Raw genomic sequence first — 15195 nt, 5'->3', positions numbered from 1 at the left:
TTCAGCTTTCACACGAGCTCCCACATTCCCAGAGAAGGTGGAAGAGGGCCTGGAAAAGGTATGTGGTGGCACCAAGGGGGACAGACCCCAGCACGTCAGAAACAGGGTTGTGCCCATGGCCCAAGGGGCATGGGGAGCATGTAAGGGATATGTACACATACGAGTAAGGGAGCAGACCCAGCCCAGACCCTGGGAGCAGGGACAGGTCTCAGTCCCCCTGAAACCATCTGTCAAAAAGAGGAGGACACTCTCCCATGAAGGCACTCACAAGTTAGGTTTAAACAACTAACAATTAGGAAAAAAGAGCCAGTCAGTAAAATCATCAACACTGGAGTAGGATTTGGTTTAAGCATAAACTGAATTGCTGGTTCTACACTCAAGTCTTGTGTAAAAGGCCCAGGCAAGTGTTCCCAGGTCTTGAATTCTCCATCTCTGGAACACACTTTTCCATATACACTGTCTCCCTGTGGGCCAGCCACCATCAACCCAAGGCGTGGGTGTCACTGGGTAAGAAAAATGGTGAGGGAACACAAAAACTCACACTCATGCACTTGGGAGATGATCGAAAACATCTGGTGTTTCCTTCAGAGATAGGGAATCTTTATTTGGCCCATGGTGATGGGAAGAGACGGGAGATAGAGGGGAATAACTAAAATGGAATGATTTGAATGTGCAAATACATCAGTGGCCACCAGGGTGGGTCAGACAGGAACATACACGAGACACAGGTGGATTGCACTGATCGCCGTTTCCAAAGCAGCTCAAAAATAAAACAAAAAAAAAAAAGGAGCCCTGCACCAGTTCTATCGTACCATCACTAAGTACCAAAGCTCAGAGTCACTGAGACAGGTTAGTGAACCGTTTCCGTGGCAGGCGGGCGAGCGCCAGTGCTCAGAAGGCATGCTGGGGTAGGACTCTCACACGCTCCTGTTCCCCACCTCCTATGGCGCCCTGTGTCTCCAGCCTGCTCAAACACTCCAAGCTTCTTCCAAGAGCTTCTTCCAGCTGTCCCCGGAGCTCGTGGACGCCTTCCAGCTCCACCTGCAGGGCGTGGTCTCTCGCAGCGCTGAGCGGACGCGCAGCACAGGAGGGAAGAGGGTTAGACCGGCTGCAGCCAGGGCAGCCCGCACTGGCCCCGCCCTCGAGGACACCGAGCCAGCCACAGCCCCGGAGCTCCCAGGCAGCTCAGCCACCTCCTGCCTCACCTCCAACCTCCCCAGAGCACAGCCACTCCCAAAAAAGGTCCCAGCCCGTGCTAGGGGCTTGGAGTCGCAGCTGTTCTGCAGTACTTTCCCAAGCACTCCACTTATGTGCTCTCTTGCTATCAGGTAGCTCAAATATCCCAGAGGCTGCAGCCCTGTGAAGGGCAGGGGATTAAATCAGGGGGCAGGCAACTGCCTGGATAAGCACCTAGAGGGATCCTTATCAACCCAACAGTTGGTTGAGAATTTGACAGCAGTCTCTGAAAGGTGGCCAAGTGTGGGTGGGAAACTGAGCTGGGAAAAGATAAGCCAAGGAACAGAGATGGAAACCCCATGGCAATGGGGGGAGTTTAGTGAGCCATTAAAGCTGCTGCAGCCTCTTCAAGGGAAAAAGGCAGCCTAAAACTTGGACTCTCAAAGAGGCATTTGGGTAATCCTTTGCCTAGACTCCCTCTTCCCCCACTGAAAACTCTCAAGACTTGCAGAATGATCCTTGCTTCAGGGATTGCCCCACTGGCAGAGCAGGGCAGCACAGAGACAAGGCAGCCTCACTCACCTGTCTGGGTGTGTATGAAACTTCACCAGGCTGCCATAGAGCTGCCTCTCTGCCTGGAGAGCCTCATTTAACCGATTCCTCTCAGCCACCAGCCCTTCCAGCATCAGTAACAACTGCTTGGAGAGAAGAGACAAGGTGCAGCTCTTAAACAGAGACAGAAATCAAAGGACGTTATCTAGCTGCCCCTGACAAACTGGGTTTTTTTTCTTTCCTCTCTTGCTTGTGTCCAAGTTGGTCCATGTCATCCCTGGACTCCCAAAAGCCTCTGCTCTTTGGACAAGTGCTAAAGAAAGCTGATCTTCTCTGTTTTCCTACAACCACATGCAGCCAGCTTCCAAGAACAAGCACATCCTGGCCTATCTAAAGGCTGAAAACAAAGCTTCATAACCGAGTGCCAACAGAAATACAAACACATCCAAGCTTGCCCCGCTGGCACACTACCTGTTGCCTTCTGTTTCCAGTAGCCTCCTGTCCTTGGGACTCTGCTACGGCCACTTTCTCCCGAAGCACCAGCACTTCTTGTGTCAGTCTTTCCATGGCTGGAATTTCTTCAGGATCCACCAGCTGCATCTGCAGATCCTGAAACCCAACGAACAGTAGGAAAGCTCAGTGAGGAAGGGATCAGTAACAAAGACAGCTGGGCCTTTGCAAACCTCCCTGGAATGCAACTGCCAGAAGTTTCCATTGTTTAGAAAGATCCAGGTCTTCTAAGAAAAAAATGCCGAAGCACCGAGAGTGGATTAGGCACAGAGCAGAGTGCTCAGTAAGAACCAAGAAGGGACACAAGAAGGGTGCATTCTGATTAAAGGACTTGAAGGAGGGTGTTTGGTACAGAAAGAGCAAAAACACCAAATAAGAACAGTCTGGGAGTTTGGGGTCTTTACCTTCTGGCCAAAGGAACCCAGAGGCAAGCCAGCAGCAATAGCACCTGGTTTAGCCACGTTGCTCTGAGGATGTGGGGGACAAAGAGACTCCTCTGCAGCCTTCTCAGGTGGAACTCCCCCAGTCTAGCACAGCATCTCACCTTGATGAGGTCTTCTTTCATCTGGATGCTTCTGGTCAAGGACTCGATATCTGAGGCCTGCACCTGCAGCTCCTCCTCCTGTGTGGCCACAACAGACTGGAGAGCAGTGAGCTCCCGCTGCAGAGGGAAGAGAAGCCCGTCAGAGACTTCTGAAAGCCAACACCCCCTGCTGGCCCCCATTTCTCACTGGGGGTACCCTCACAAGAGTAGGGTCCAAAACCTCCAGTGAGGGGTAGTCCTAAGGTCTCCCAAAAGCAAAGGAGATCAGCATAGGCTCCATCACAAGCTCACCCTGCTTTCCCTTTCCTTCTTCGCCATTAGCTCCAGCTCCTCTTTGGCATTGACAAGATCCTTCTCCAGTTCTGCTGCTGACATTGTAACTGCAAAGACAACTTGCTTACTGCAGGAACACCGTGTGCCAGCTCAGACCCCAGGATCACACACAGTCCCTCTCTGGCACGACAGGGCCCTGATGCTTGTGCTCCCTATCACACTGTTTCTCAGTAAATGCTCTTCTTCCTCGCTTGATCTTTCAACAGCAGCCGAAAAAAAACAGCAACATCACAGGCTTGCTGTATTACCCCTGGCAAAGTTTGTGTGTCTGGTTCCAAGGCAAAACCCAGAACAGTTAAACACTTGTCTCAGCTCAGCCTGAAACAAAGTCAAAAACTCTCCAGTGGACAGCATCAGATCTTGAGAAGAAACACCTCATCTCAAACCCAACAGCAACCTTTCTCTTTCCCTTACTCCCATTCTCAGACATCACCCAGAAGAGAAGCAGAGCTCTATTTCAAAGTTCTCTTTTTCAAAGTTCTCTACTCTTCCACAGTTTTATGTAATCATGTTTCCCCCACAGCAGAAAGCCCCAGTCATACTGGGGACCTCAGAAGAAGCTGTCCCACACTCACCTCCCTCTGTCCTGCAGCTGCTGTCTTCCTGCGGGGATCCAGCAATGGCTGTAGCTCCACAAGCTCTTTGCAGTATCTCCTGGAAACATAAAAGTCTGCAGGTTTGCATTTTCATGGGGAACACACAGCTTCCCCAGGACTGCAGCAAAGCTGCTGGCTGTTCTGCTGACACCTCTAAAATGTGAAAAAACAATGAAGAGGATATAGCCAGGCAGCAGGAACAAGTGAATTGCACCTAGAAGTTGTATGTGTGGGGAAGAGGACCTTGTTTTATTTGGCACTGGGAAGCTGCTGGCAGCAAGTGTCTTCACAGTAAAGATTAAAGATTTCACTCAATTGCAGCAAGACCATCTTTCAACTGACACTCATCTTTATCTCAGATGCAGCCCAAAGAGACCAGGCGGGAAGGAAAACACATCCCTGGAAGTCTCTAGGGCTGGGAATAGAAACCTGTTTACAGCTGCTTAAAAACATTCAACACGTCAGCTCACCAATAAACCATTAACAGCTGCTCAAGTAGGAGCCATGGCATATGCAGCCTTGGAGCTGTGTTCAGCCTCAAAGGGGGTTTTAGCAAAGCTGCTTTAAAAATACCAACTCCAATTGTGGAAGAGACAGCAAACAGCCAGCAGGCTCTGCCAAGAATTAGTGGGACCTAAATTTAGCTCTCTTGTGCCCTCCAGAATGTGACAGTGTCAGGGAGGGGATTACAATACAGCAAGGCAGCCCAACCCAAGGAAGGAGTGGGTCAATGCTAGAAGGTCAAAGGGTGGATATCTTTCATACTCTCACATGCCCCGGGGATTAAATTACTGCTCCATCAAAACAAAAAGAGACACTGAGTGACAAAGGCTGGTGAAATCAAGATCAGAACATTCAGGCAGCATTCCTGCTCCTCAGTTTCTTCTCCTCCTATAGGAAGTCTTTTCAGTAATCCCACTTTCATTTCTATCATTCTCTGTGGTGCTCTTCTCTCTCCTACTTCTTTCTGTGGCAATCAGTTCTTTCTGAAGCCCCAAGGCCGCAGGCAGAGAACTACAGTGCATGATTCTTACTTGTATGGGTTGTTTGTCCTGCTTCAATGGCCTAGCACCAGCTGACTGGGTCCCAACAGGGTCCTTCCCCAACACGTGCTGGCGCAGCAGTTGTAGCTCACAGCTCCTTTCAGCCAAAGCCTGAGCCATCTTCTCTGCAGCTACCTGATTGAGGGGGAAAATTAGGGATAGGGCCATGACCAGGGGTAGGGTCCTGGTCCCTCTTTTTCCTTAGAGACTAAGGAAAACCATCTCAATATTTATCTGTCACTGGAGACTCCAAGTGCTCTGCAAACCAGCTTGGTAGTCACTGCTCCTGGCCCCTCACACCCACTCCAGTGCAGCCCTCCCATTTCTGCTCTCCAGCCTCCCATGTACAGAGGAATAAACTCCTCCATTTCTCTCAGTCCTCTCCAGGGCTTCTCTTTGCTTAACAAAAGTCAGTGCCACCCACCTCAGCCTCCCACTGTGGCACTGCACAAAACTCACCCTGCTGTGCTGCTCCTTGGTGCTCAGAGCCTGCAGCAGCTCCCGAATTTCAGCATCATGCTCCGTGGTTTGATGGTTCCGGTCACTGAGGAGATCCTGCAGCATCTTCTCCTTGTGCTGGAGACGCAGGCACAGCTCCTCTGCTACCTCATTCTGCCCGGGGCCCAGCTTGCACAGCAGAGTTGCTGTAAGCTCCTGAGCAAGGGGGAGGAAAGGAGTGAGACTGGAAGTGGCTCAAGGACTCTCCAGCCTGCGTGTAGCTGAGCGAGCAGTGTCAGCAGGCACAGGTATGTCCAAGTGCCAGAAGCAGCCAGCCTCCAAACGCTGAGCGCAGCTTCAGGTGAGGCAGGCAGCAGCCTCTGGTTTGGGGCCACTCTCCCTATGGACAAACTGGCTGAAGGCTCAGGAAGCCAAGCTGAGGCCTTACCTCCACTTCCTTGTTCCTGTCATGCAGGCAGGTCTGCAGCTGTTGGATGATCCCCTCCTGCTCCTTCTGCCTGCTGCCAGATTTGGCCTCAATCTCCTCTTTGAGCCAGCGGAGGTTTTGGCAGGTTGCTGAGACCTGCTCCAGTTCCAGGGTTTTGGCTTTCAGGAGGCTCTCCAGGCTCTGAGTACCACAACAGAAGCAGATCAAGCAGGGACAGAAACTTAATCCTGAATTAAACAAAACTGGAAATACTCTCTCTACTGCTAGCAGAGTCACACAGATTCACCCATCTGCTCCAGGTGTCCTCCAGGCCCAGCCCAGAAACAAGAGTGCCTCAGGAACCTGCCCCACACACAAGGCCAGGAAGCCAAACACCTGCAGACACTGTCCCCAGGGCATTCACAGGAAGGTGTGTTTAACACCATGTCCCCACAGGCAGGCTGGGCTGTGCAGGCCCAGGTCCCAGCACTCACATGGATGGTGGCCTCGTTGCTGCGGAGGACACTGCGCAGCCTCTCCAGGTCACTGCCGCGCTCCCGCATGGACACACGCAGCTGTTGCAGCTCCTGCTCCTTCTTCTCCAGGGCACAGAACTTCTCATCTACTGCTCGCTGTGTGACAGAGGGGATCATTCAGAATGGGGTGGTGGGGCTCTGCAGCCAACACTCTCTGTATGTTGGATTCCACAGGCTTCAGCTCGCCCTGCCAGGGGGACTCCTCTCACAGGATGAGCCATGAAGAGCATGCAGAAGATATGGTCACCCCTGGGGTCAGCCTGGGGCTGAAGGTAAGCCAAAGGCTGAGCCTCAGGGACAGCTGAAGCATTACCTACAATATGTGCTCACCTCCAGAGCAGCATCCCTGTCACTGACACGCTGCTGCAGTTTCTCCAACATGGCATTCATGGCTGCAGGGCTCTTCTCCAAGCTTTGCTGGCATTGCAGAAGCTCCCTGGACTCCTAGAGATCACACACACACCCCCTAGTACAACTGACAGTACAGAAATCTCCCCCACCCCCAAAAGCAGCACACAGGGATAACTACCTGATGCTTGCTCTAGCCTTCATATTAAAGGGTGGTAGTCCCAGCACCTGGGGCTGGCTGACTAGCCCCTGCCAGGGCTCACCAGGCATTGCTGTGGGCTGAGGTACGCAGATACCTGTGCCTTATTCCTTACCTTGGCGGCCCAGAAGCCTCTCCTTACTTCCTTTCCTCAAAGGACAAGCATGAAAGCTACTTTTGCATGGACAAATACCAAAGCAGGATCAGGGACTCCATTTAATTATGCTCAACTCAGATCTTTCTGCATCTCACCTGCAGAAGCTGCTCCTTGTGAGCCAGCTGCTGAGTCAAACGCTGAACTCTCTGCTCCTGGGCCTGCAGCTCACGGCTTTTCTCCCACTCCAAAGTCTCAATCTGCTGAGCCTTGTCCTGCAGCTCTGCCTGCAGCTGCTGTACCACAGCACGCAGCTCCTGCAAGGAGAAGGCACATATCTTGGAATTCAGTCATCAACTAAACCATAAACAGTAGGCCAGTCTGAGGAAGGGCTGTGGGAACAGCTATCTGCAAGGCTACAACTTTCGTATCTCAAAACACACTGCCATGGTGTTTGAATTTATTTCATTGCCCAGGGTATCCATCCATCTAAACCCCATGCTGTGGCCACAGGCAGAGCTTTAGTCAATCACAGCTAAGCTGTGCAGCAGGGGACACGAACATCACAAAAAGACATGGGACATTTGCACCATGGGACATTTGCCAGTGATGTTCAAGTGACAACATACCCACTATCAAGGGTCTTTGCTGATTCTTAATCCTCAGCTATGACACTAAGGAGGCTGGAGAATTTTCCCTGCCACATGTGACAAGGGGTTAGGCAAGTGTGCCCAGTCTGCTGTCAGCAGGAATTATGAACGAGAGCGGAGTATTGACCACCTCAGTGCTTCTTAGTCATGTAAACCCAGAAACTTCCAGGCTAAGTGCCTGTCATACCTGATTGTGTTTCCAGGCTGCCTCTTTCTGCTGCTCTTCCTCATGGACCGTGGTCTCTAGGAGCTGGGTTGCTCTCTTGGATTCAGCCAGCTGATGCTCTTTCTGGTGCTGAGCTCTCTTCAGTCTCTGCACCTCCAGCTTGGTGCAGAAAAGTGCGTTCTGAAGATCAAGCGGTGACATTTGCTGCTCCTGGGGTGACAGTGGGCTCTCTGACACCTACCAAAAAGCAAGATTCAGAGAAACTCAAGAGCTTCTCTTTACGTGAGGGATTAAAAACCAGGATCCCTGCAGAATGAAACCTGATGTATCTGAGGCCTGCCAGGACATACCTGCAGCTGTCCCAGATGGTTTCTGTGTAACATGTCCCGCAGCTTGGCCATGGTCTCATTCTGCCCTTCAATGATGTGGTACAGCTCCTCTGTCTGAGCCCAAGCACAGGAAGCCCAGTCAGTGGCAAACCAAGCACAAACTCTCCCATCCCAAGCCTCCAGCGTGGATGATGACACCTCAGCACCACATGAAAGAGGCTTTGCAAGAAATAATGTACTGAGATGCAGGATGCCAAGCAGTGGCTCAAGCATTCCTTCTCAGCCACTGCCCACAGGGCTAGAGCACAGTTCACAGCGTTTTTGTGAGCACCACCCTGCCCACCCTAAACTATTACCTTACTCTCTTTGCTCTTCAGGGCCTCGTTCAGACTCTGGATTGTACGGTCTTGCCTTTGTGATGTTTCTTGAGCAGATTTTAATTCAAAATTCAATTCATTCAGCTTTTCCTGTAACAACTAAAGACAGAATTAGGTTGAGTTTATTTAATCCTGCTTAATGCTCTATGTAAACACCCTTAAGACTCCCTCCACACCTTACTCCATACAGCCCTGGTGTTGACCACATCGAGATCAACGTGGCTCCCTCTAGAGTCTGTAAACACGGTTGGAGCTGGGTGGGGACCGGTGAGTAAACACAAAGGCCCTTCACAGGACTTACTGCAGTGCTTCTGCTCCCTCAGGTGCAGGGCAGAGGTTCCAGGCTTAGGTTCACAGACCACACTGCCTCCCACATACTCCAGGAGAGTCTCACTCAGGCTGCCCCACAGCCCTCCCTCCCAGTTTCTATCATTTGTTTCTCTTTACTCCAAAGGAAAGGGACTGCTTCAGCCCAAAATCCTCCCAAAAATCTGAAAGCAAAGTATCAGCAGGAAGAAGCTCCACACTCACTGATCAAATCAGTGGCTTATTTAGCATTAAGTTCTGGCTTCAGCACAAAAGAGCCTGGCCAGTGCCAGCATCCCAACAGCATGGCTGCAAAGCAAAGGGGAACCTCTCACCAGTCTCCATGGCTGGCTTATGACCTGAGAAACCTTTGCCTTTGACACTCTCACCCTAAGAGAACACTACCCACTCAGTTTCAGGACAGTTTGCTGCTTTCACCATAAAGCCCATGACACAGGACATGTTGTGCAGTTAAACAAGTGCTTATTAGCATTTTTAAACATGCTGCCTGCTGGCAGTCTCGAAGCGGATGATACACTTCTTCCTATGAACTTACTCAGGACTCAACCTCTGGAGCTGGAGCTGCCACATAATTTCCTCCTGTTGTTCATCCATTGATACACCTGTCCTCTTATCTCTTCTCTGAGACACTCCCCCTAACCTGTTTCAACACTTCTAACTGCATTTACTGGGCCCTGGGTCTCTATTTCCATCAAGCTCTGCAGTCCAGGCAGCACTTTATGGCCATCCCCAGATTTAAAGAAATATTCCATCCCAGTTTTTTTTTCCACATTTAACCTGAGCATTTTTCCAGAGGATATAATTTACCTTAGAGTTCAAGAGCATAATTAAGAACAAATACCCTTCTCAACATGTGTTACTATTGATCTGCCTCAAGAGAACTCAAATACATGTTTCTTTCCCAAGTATTTAAATGGAAATGAAACCAGGACTCCCTCTCTCCTACACCAGGCTCAGCCCATGCAAATCCAAGAGACAAGGAAACAGCCCTGTGCATCTCCTTCACCAGCTCCTGGAAGACTCACCAGGCAAGTGGAAAATTCTTTCAAAATAATGATTTGCAAAATTAAATATGGAAAATTTACACAGCCCAGCTGCAGGAAAAAAAAAAAAAAAAAAAAAAAAAGCAAATGCCTTTAATTGAAGCTGACAGCAGACAATAGCACTGTGAATCACACAACCTTGCCGGGAGAGAGGTGCAGGTACCTGCCTCCAGCCAGGCCAGGAGCCACCCTCTGACACTAACCACACCAGACTCACTAGCACTGGATGTGCTCTTCATGAAGAAATACCTTGTTGGCAGCTTCAAAGTGCTGGATTTTGCCCTGCAGCTCTGCTGTATGCACACTGGACACGTGCTCCCCTGCTGCAGTGCTACCTGGAGCTGGCTGCTGCTGTTCATCTTGCAAATTCTGAAAGGAGAGAAACAGTAAAAAATGAGAGAATGGATCAACTCTTGCACTGGCTTCTTCTCTTTAGCTGTCAGCCATCACAGACCCTGCAGCATGGGTTTAAATACGCCCTGTGTGCTTTTCTAACTGGCTCTGAGACATCATTCTGCTCGTGTCTCCCTTCACTGGGGTGGCAAGCTGGCACCTGGCAGCTCTCTGCCTCATCTGCCACAAGTGCCCTGGTGCCCCAAGGCTCTGACTGGGCTCCCTGTCTCTCCTCACTGCTGCACCACGAGCCCAGCAGCTTGTTTAGCTCTAACCACTGTCTGTGGGCTAATATTGGATCTTCTCCCCACACCCAAGCCATATCCCTGAAACCTGCTCTCCTTCCTATGTGCCCTGCTGGCATTTTAAAAAAGCTTCAAAACCCACACTGAAATGGTTCCCATGTTCTGCTGAGCTTCTGTGTCTTTATCAAGCTTACAACCTTAAATCCTTCCCGCCAGCTCCCCTCCTGCCACGACCTAGCAGTAATCCTGCTCTGAACCCCTCCACTTGTGATCTTCTGGGCTCTCCTTCACCGCTTCCCGTGTTCCAGCACCCACACCGTGTACAATTCCTTGCAGCTCCTCAAACAGGAGCAAATTCAGTGCCACAGCTAAGATTTTTTTTCATGACACATACCCATTTATTGGGAAGGTAAACAGCCTACTTTGTGACACGTGGCCTGCCAGAGCCGGCTGGCTGAGCACAACACTAATCCCTTGTCATCCCTCCTTACAATTTTGCTGTCCCCCGCCCAGTGAGTTAACTCCTTAGGGCAGCACTCCATCCCAGCCACTCTCTGCAGCCCTCACAGGGCTCCTTCAGTATTCCTAAGTATTATCAGTGACACAAGACTGACTGCACTGGTGCCTGCTCTAGAAGGGAGCCCTGGAAAGGGCTGCAGGGATGCAGCACAGAGGCCGTGGAACTGTGGCAGGGCTTTTTGGAGCACACACACAAGCACCAGCTCCAGGCAGTGCAGCACAGCCACAACAGTCAGTTCCAATTAGCCCTGTCAGGCTGAATCCTCATCCTCAGTGGCCACAGAAACGCTGTCTGTGGGGAATCCATGCAGCACAGGGGAGCTCCCTCAGATCTGTGCACTGCCTCTCACAGACAGAAATAACACCTCCCTTTACCCTGATGTTTTGTTAGGATTTCAGTGAAAACTTACAGTCATGGTGATTACAAATTTTCTCTGCCAGAAGGCTTTGGATGAGACAGGGAGAGCTGCTGGAATCTGTCACAGCAGCTATTTTGAAATAAGGTTGATTAAAACAGAGGGGGGGAAAGGGAAAACACATTTCCTCAATTTTTACATGATTAAAAAAAAAAGAAAAAAGAAAAAAGGCAGAAAACCTGGAAAGAGCTAAGAGCAGGGAGGGGAAATGCAGAGCCAGCTCCAGAGTCCAAAGTTCCAAAGCCCAAGCTGCCTCCCTTGTGCCTCCCTGCAGCCATGTCAACCTCTCCAACATCGGCATTTTACTGCCAATCTCTCCTCAGCACAGCCCCAGCAGCCCCAGCACACACTGACCCCAACAGAACACTTCTTTAAAAAATAATAATCACGGCACTCTCTGAGCCTGCCAAGCTCACACTGCCCAGCACAGTGAGGAAGAGCCTGGCTGTCAGGAGGGCACTGCAGGCAGCTGCAGCTGCGGGAGTGTCTCACAAAGGCTCCCTTTGGTGCCACCTCCCTGGGGCTGTGGTGGGGAAGGGGAGGAATTGTTGGTTCAAGAAAACCCCCGGGAAGACGGTACCTACAAGGTCACATGCCCTGACACCAGAATGCTCCATAAATTTAAAGAACTGCAAAGGCAGTAAGAGAACTGTGGTCCTATATGTTCTAGATATTCCTTTCACATTTATGCACAGGAATCGCTGGACAGAAGCAACATCTGACTTACAGGAAGGGTGCTGCTTTTACAAACCGAAAGAAAAATCATTTCTGCAAGAACTATTCTGCCTACTAGATGCATCTGCCTTCCCACTTTTGCTCTTAAAGCCATCCGAAGGATTAAGCCCTTCCCCCTTCAGCCAGACCCTGCACTGAAGAGCTGCTGCTGTCACGGCAAGGAACTGGCAGTAAAATATCCTGCAGCATAAATTCCTGGCAGGGCCGGTCGGATGGCAGAGGCTAGAGAAACTCCTCAAAATACAGTTCCTAGAAGAGGATGGCCATGTGTGACACAAAGCCAACCTGCAAACACGCCACGCTGTTCAGAGAAAGCCCATTTTTGTCCTGCAAACACACCCCTAGCAGTGAGAACCATCAGCAAATGACACCATGCCCTGGTTCACATCCTCAGCTGCCAGCGCCATGCCTTTGTGCTCCAGATGAAAACTGGTTTTCCTGCGTTCCTCCCTAGCATCCTTTCTCGAGCAGGCTTTTATGGAAAAAAGCACACAGCTCCGGGAAACGCCTGAGCAGATGGGACAGCAAGCCGGCGGCTAAAGAGCAAGAGCAATTCAGCACTGCCACAGTTGCCATAGTAATAAACGAGCATTTTCCTAATCCCCCGGGGCTACCTACAGCATTAGGCAGCACTAAGGCTGCTAACGGGAATGCAATTAGGCTGACACGGTTATTCCAGAATTGAACCTGACTGAAGCCTTCTATTCATTAACTGGAAGTGGTAAAGAACTTAGGAGTCCGGCTTTGTGACTGCATACTAAAGAACATTTCATTAAAGCAAGCAAAACAGAGGCAACCTGGAGCTAGGACTGCTATCAAGAGAGATAACAGCATCCCAAAAGCAGGAGCTTTCATCCCCTCTCAGCAACACCTGCCACTAATTGATAGATCTTTTCAAAGGATCAGAAAATAAACCAATTATCTTGAATACCAACCCTAAAGTCATCCTCTGGCACAAATCCACCTGCAAGGAAAACACCTTTTCCTCAGGGCACACGCCACAGATGCCTGGGTGGCTCTGCACGTTCGGCAGGTCTGAGGCCTGACCTGCAGAGGCAGGGCTGGAGGCAGGCGTTCCCCACACTCCAGCCATTACTCAGGCACAAAGAAAACACATCTGCTGGAAAACACATGCCCAGAAGCTTAAAATACTCCCTTTAGTTGTGGATAAAAGCCACACCGACTTTAAGCCTAAAGATGAAGTGAAACTGGTGTTTTCTCAGTAGGAAAATGACAAAGAGCTTAGACCCACCTAGCAGGCTGCATTGTCAGGGAGGGCTGAGGGAGGGGGAGAGGCTTCATTTCCCAGAACACCGGGAGGAAATGGGAGACAAGAGAATGACTGAGAGGCAGCACACCTAAAAAGGACCGAGTTGCCTATTCTTAGCCCCCGATCAGCCACACGTGGCTGTCTGCATTATCTCAGCACAGAAGAATCCCCAGTGGGCTCAGCACTGGACCACGAGGACAATGCTGAATGGAAGGGCGGCACTGTGACCTCTACCTGTACCCGCAGCGGCATATAATCCTCATAGAGGTCATCCCACAGCTCCTGCAGCTCAGAAATTTCCAGGGGAAGGCCCAAAGGAGCTCTGGAAAACGATTTTCTGTCTGCATTGAGGAAGGCAGAACTAGCACATGCTAAGCCAGCAGAAGCACTGCCATCTGCCAAGTCACGGCTGAGCTTGGGAGGGGGCAAGCTGGACTTCACAGGAATAGGTAGTCGGCTGCCTCGGGGGCTCTGAAGGGGTTTGTAGTCCAAAGTCTTGATCAAATTGAGGGCCAGCTCCAGCCTGTTCCCGCTCAGTGAAGAGCTCGGGGTCACGCGATCATCCGAGAAATCGTCACATTTCCCATTCCCTTTCACCCCCTTATCTGCATCTTCATCCTTCTGCTGCAGAGGGCTGGCCTCCACGGTGGTGTCCAGAGATTCAAGAGAGGATGCAGGTGTGCCTTCCTCCATGCTGTCCCCATCCACAGCCACCCTGGAGCTGGTGGACTCGGCCACATCACACACAGACGACTCCTCGTTGCCCATGCTGGCTGACCAGCGGCTGGACAGCCCACAGGAGATGCTCCTGGCCACCTTTCGGGGCACTTTGCAGATGGCTTCATAGTCGGCGTCGGCCACACGCAGGGCAGCGCAGCCCCGGCAGCGCCGCGGGCGGCTCCCTGCCCCCTCGGAGCCGTGGCAGCTGTGCGGCTCCGGGCCGTGCTCTTCCTGATCCATCCAATATTCAAAGCCAGAGTAAGTGAAGTCCTCCTGGAGGAGGGCAGCGTACCGTGCATCAGGCAGATTGGAAAGGTCCACAGTCCCCTCTCCAGCCCTGTCCTCTGGGCCGGAGTCGTCGTTGTTCCTGCGGTACATGCTTGCGATGCAGAACTTGAGACGGTCCTTCTCCAGCAGCAGCTTCTGCAGGCGCTCGATGGAGAGGGCCTCGATGCGGGCGATGACGGTGTCGAACCTGTAGATGCGGTCCAGCATGAAGGCACACTTGCTGCAGGCAAACTCGGACCTGCCGTCCCGGCACAGCTCCCTGCCCAGGACGTGGGAGAGCAGCACCTGGAGATTCAGCTTGGCCGCCGTGTGAAAGATCCATCGCCGCTGGTTGCCGCACAGCTCCCGGCCGCAGATCCGGCAGTTATCCTTCATCCTCCCTCCCTCCCTCCCGGCATCCAAACCTATTCCTGCGGGCTCTCAGGAGACCTTCCCGAGGTCAGCACATCTCCCTCAATCCCTGAGCCCGGTGGCACGTCTCACCGCACCAATCCCCTCTTTTTAGCGTGGTGCAACAGAAAGATCCCACCCTACGCCACCTCCTTCACATCTTCACAGCCACACCTGGGCTGCCCCCCTTGTCCAGGCTGGCCCCCCCCCGCCCCTCCGATGCTGCTCCCTCGCCTCACAGCTCGAGCCCCCGATGCTGCCCCCTCTCTCCTCAGAGCCCCCGTCCCCGGGGCTGCCCCTCACCGCGGGCTGCCCCAGCCCGTCCCGCCCCGGCCCCACCGCCCCGAGCCGAGGATGCTCCTGCCACGGCGGCGCCCGGCTTCTGGCTCAGATTTCAAGATGGCGGGCAAGCCCGGCCTCTCGCGCATGCGCAAGGCCCGCAATGCCTGCCGGAATATGTAGTTGCCACGCCCGCTTACGCAAGCGCAGTGGCGGTCCGTGCCACACCCGGGCACACGGGCAGCGCCGGGG

The 15195-nt window shown here is 51.9% G+C and overlaps 1 protein-coding gene across 8 annotated transcripts in view; it reads right to left on the bottom strand.

Moving 5' to 3' along the window:
- Positions 1–15195, bottom strand: part of PDE4DIP (phosphodiesterase 4D interacting protein) — a 28481-nt gene that overhangs the window by 10214 nt on the left and 3072 nt on the right. For 4 of the 8 annotated variants that reach the window (XM_053950118.1, XM_053950120.1, XM_053950122.1 and 1 more), the window contains exons 1-17: positions 13501–14834; positions 9938–10057; positions 8298–8417; positions 7963–8055; positions 7634–7849; positions 6955–7113; positions 6486–6599; positions 6114–6251; positions 5641–5820; positions 5214–5408; positions 4746–4889; positions 3691–3769; positions 3074–3162; positions 2783–2899; positions 2200–2337; positions 1759–1874; positions 939–1066 (exon numbers count right to left, since the gene is read on the bottom strand). In XM_053950118.1, coding sequence (XP_053806093.1) covers positions 939–1066; positions 1759–1874; positions 2200–2337; positions 2783–2899; positions 3074–3162; positions 3691–3769; positions 4746–4889; positions 5214–5408; positions 5641–5820; positions 6114–6251; positions 6486–6599; positions 6955–7113; positions 7634–7849; positions 7963–8055; positions 8298–8417; positions 9938–10057; positions 13501–14649 — 3295 coding nt within the window. In that variant the 5' untranslated portion in view covers positions 14650–14834. Of the gene's footprint in view, positions 1–557; positions 1067–1758; positions 1875–2199; positions 2338–2782; positions 2900–3073; positions 3163–3690; positions 3770–4745; positions 4890–5213; positions 5409–5640; positions 5821–6113; positions 6252–6485; positions 6600–6954; positions 7114–7633; positions 7850–7962; positions 8056–8297; positions 8418–9937; positions 10058–13500; positions 14835–15195 lie in introns of those variants that run through there. The other 4 variants (XM_053950123.1, XM_053950119.1, XM_053950125.1 and 1 more) reach the window with 4 other exon arrangements.

This window comes from Vidua chalybeata, chromosome 9 (genome assembly GCF_026979565.1).
Source record: "Vidua chalybeata isolate OUT-0048 chromosome 9, bVidCha1 merged haplotype, whole genome shotgun sequence".
In the NCBI taxonomy this organism is placed as follows: Eukaryota; Metazoa; Chordata; class Aves; order Passeriformes; family Viduidae; genus Vidua; species Vidua chalybeata.
The sequence above is the reverse complement of the archived record's forward strand: the minus strand, read 5'-3'. Positions and strand labels throughout refer to the sequence as shown.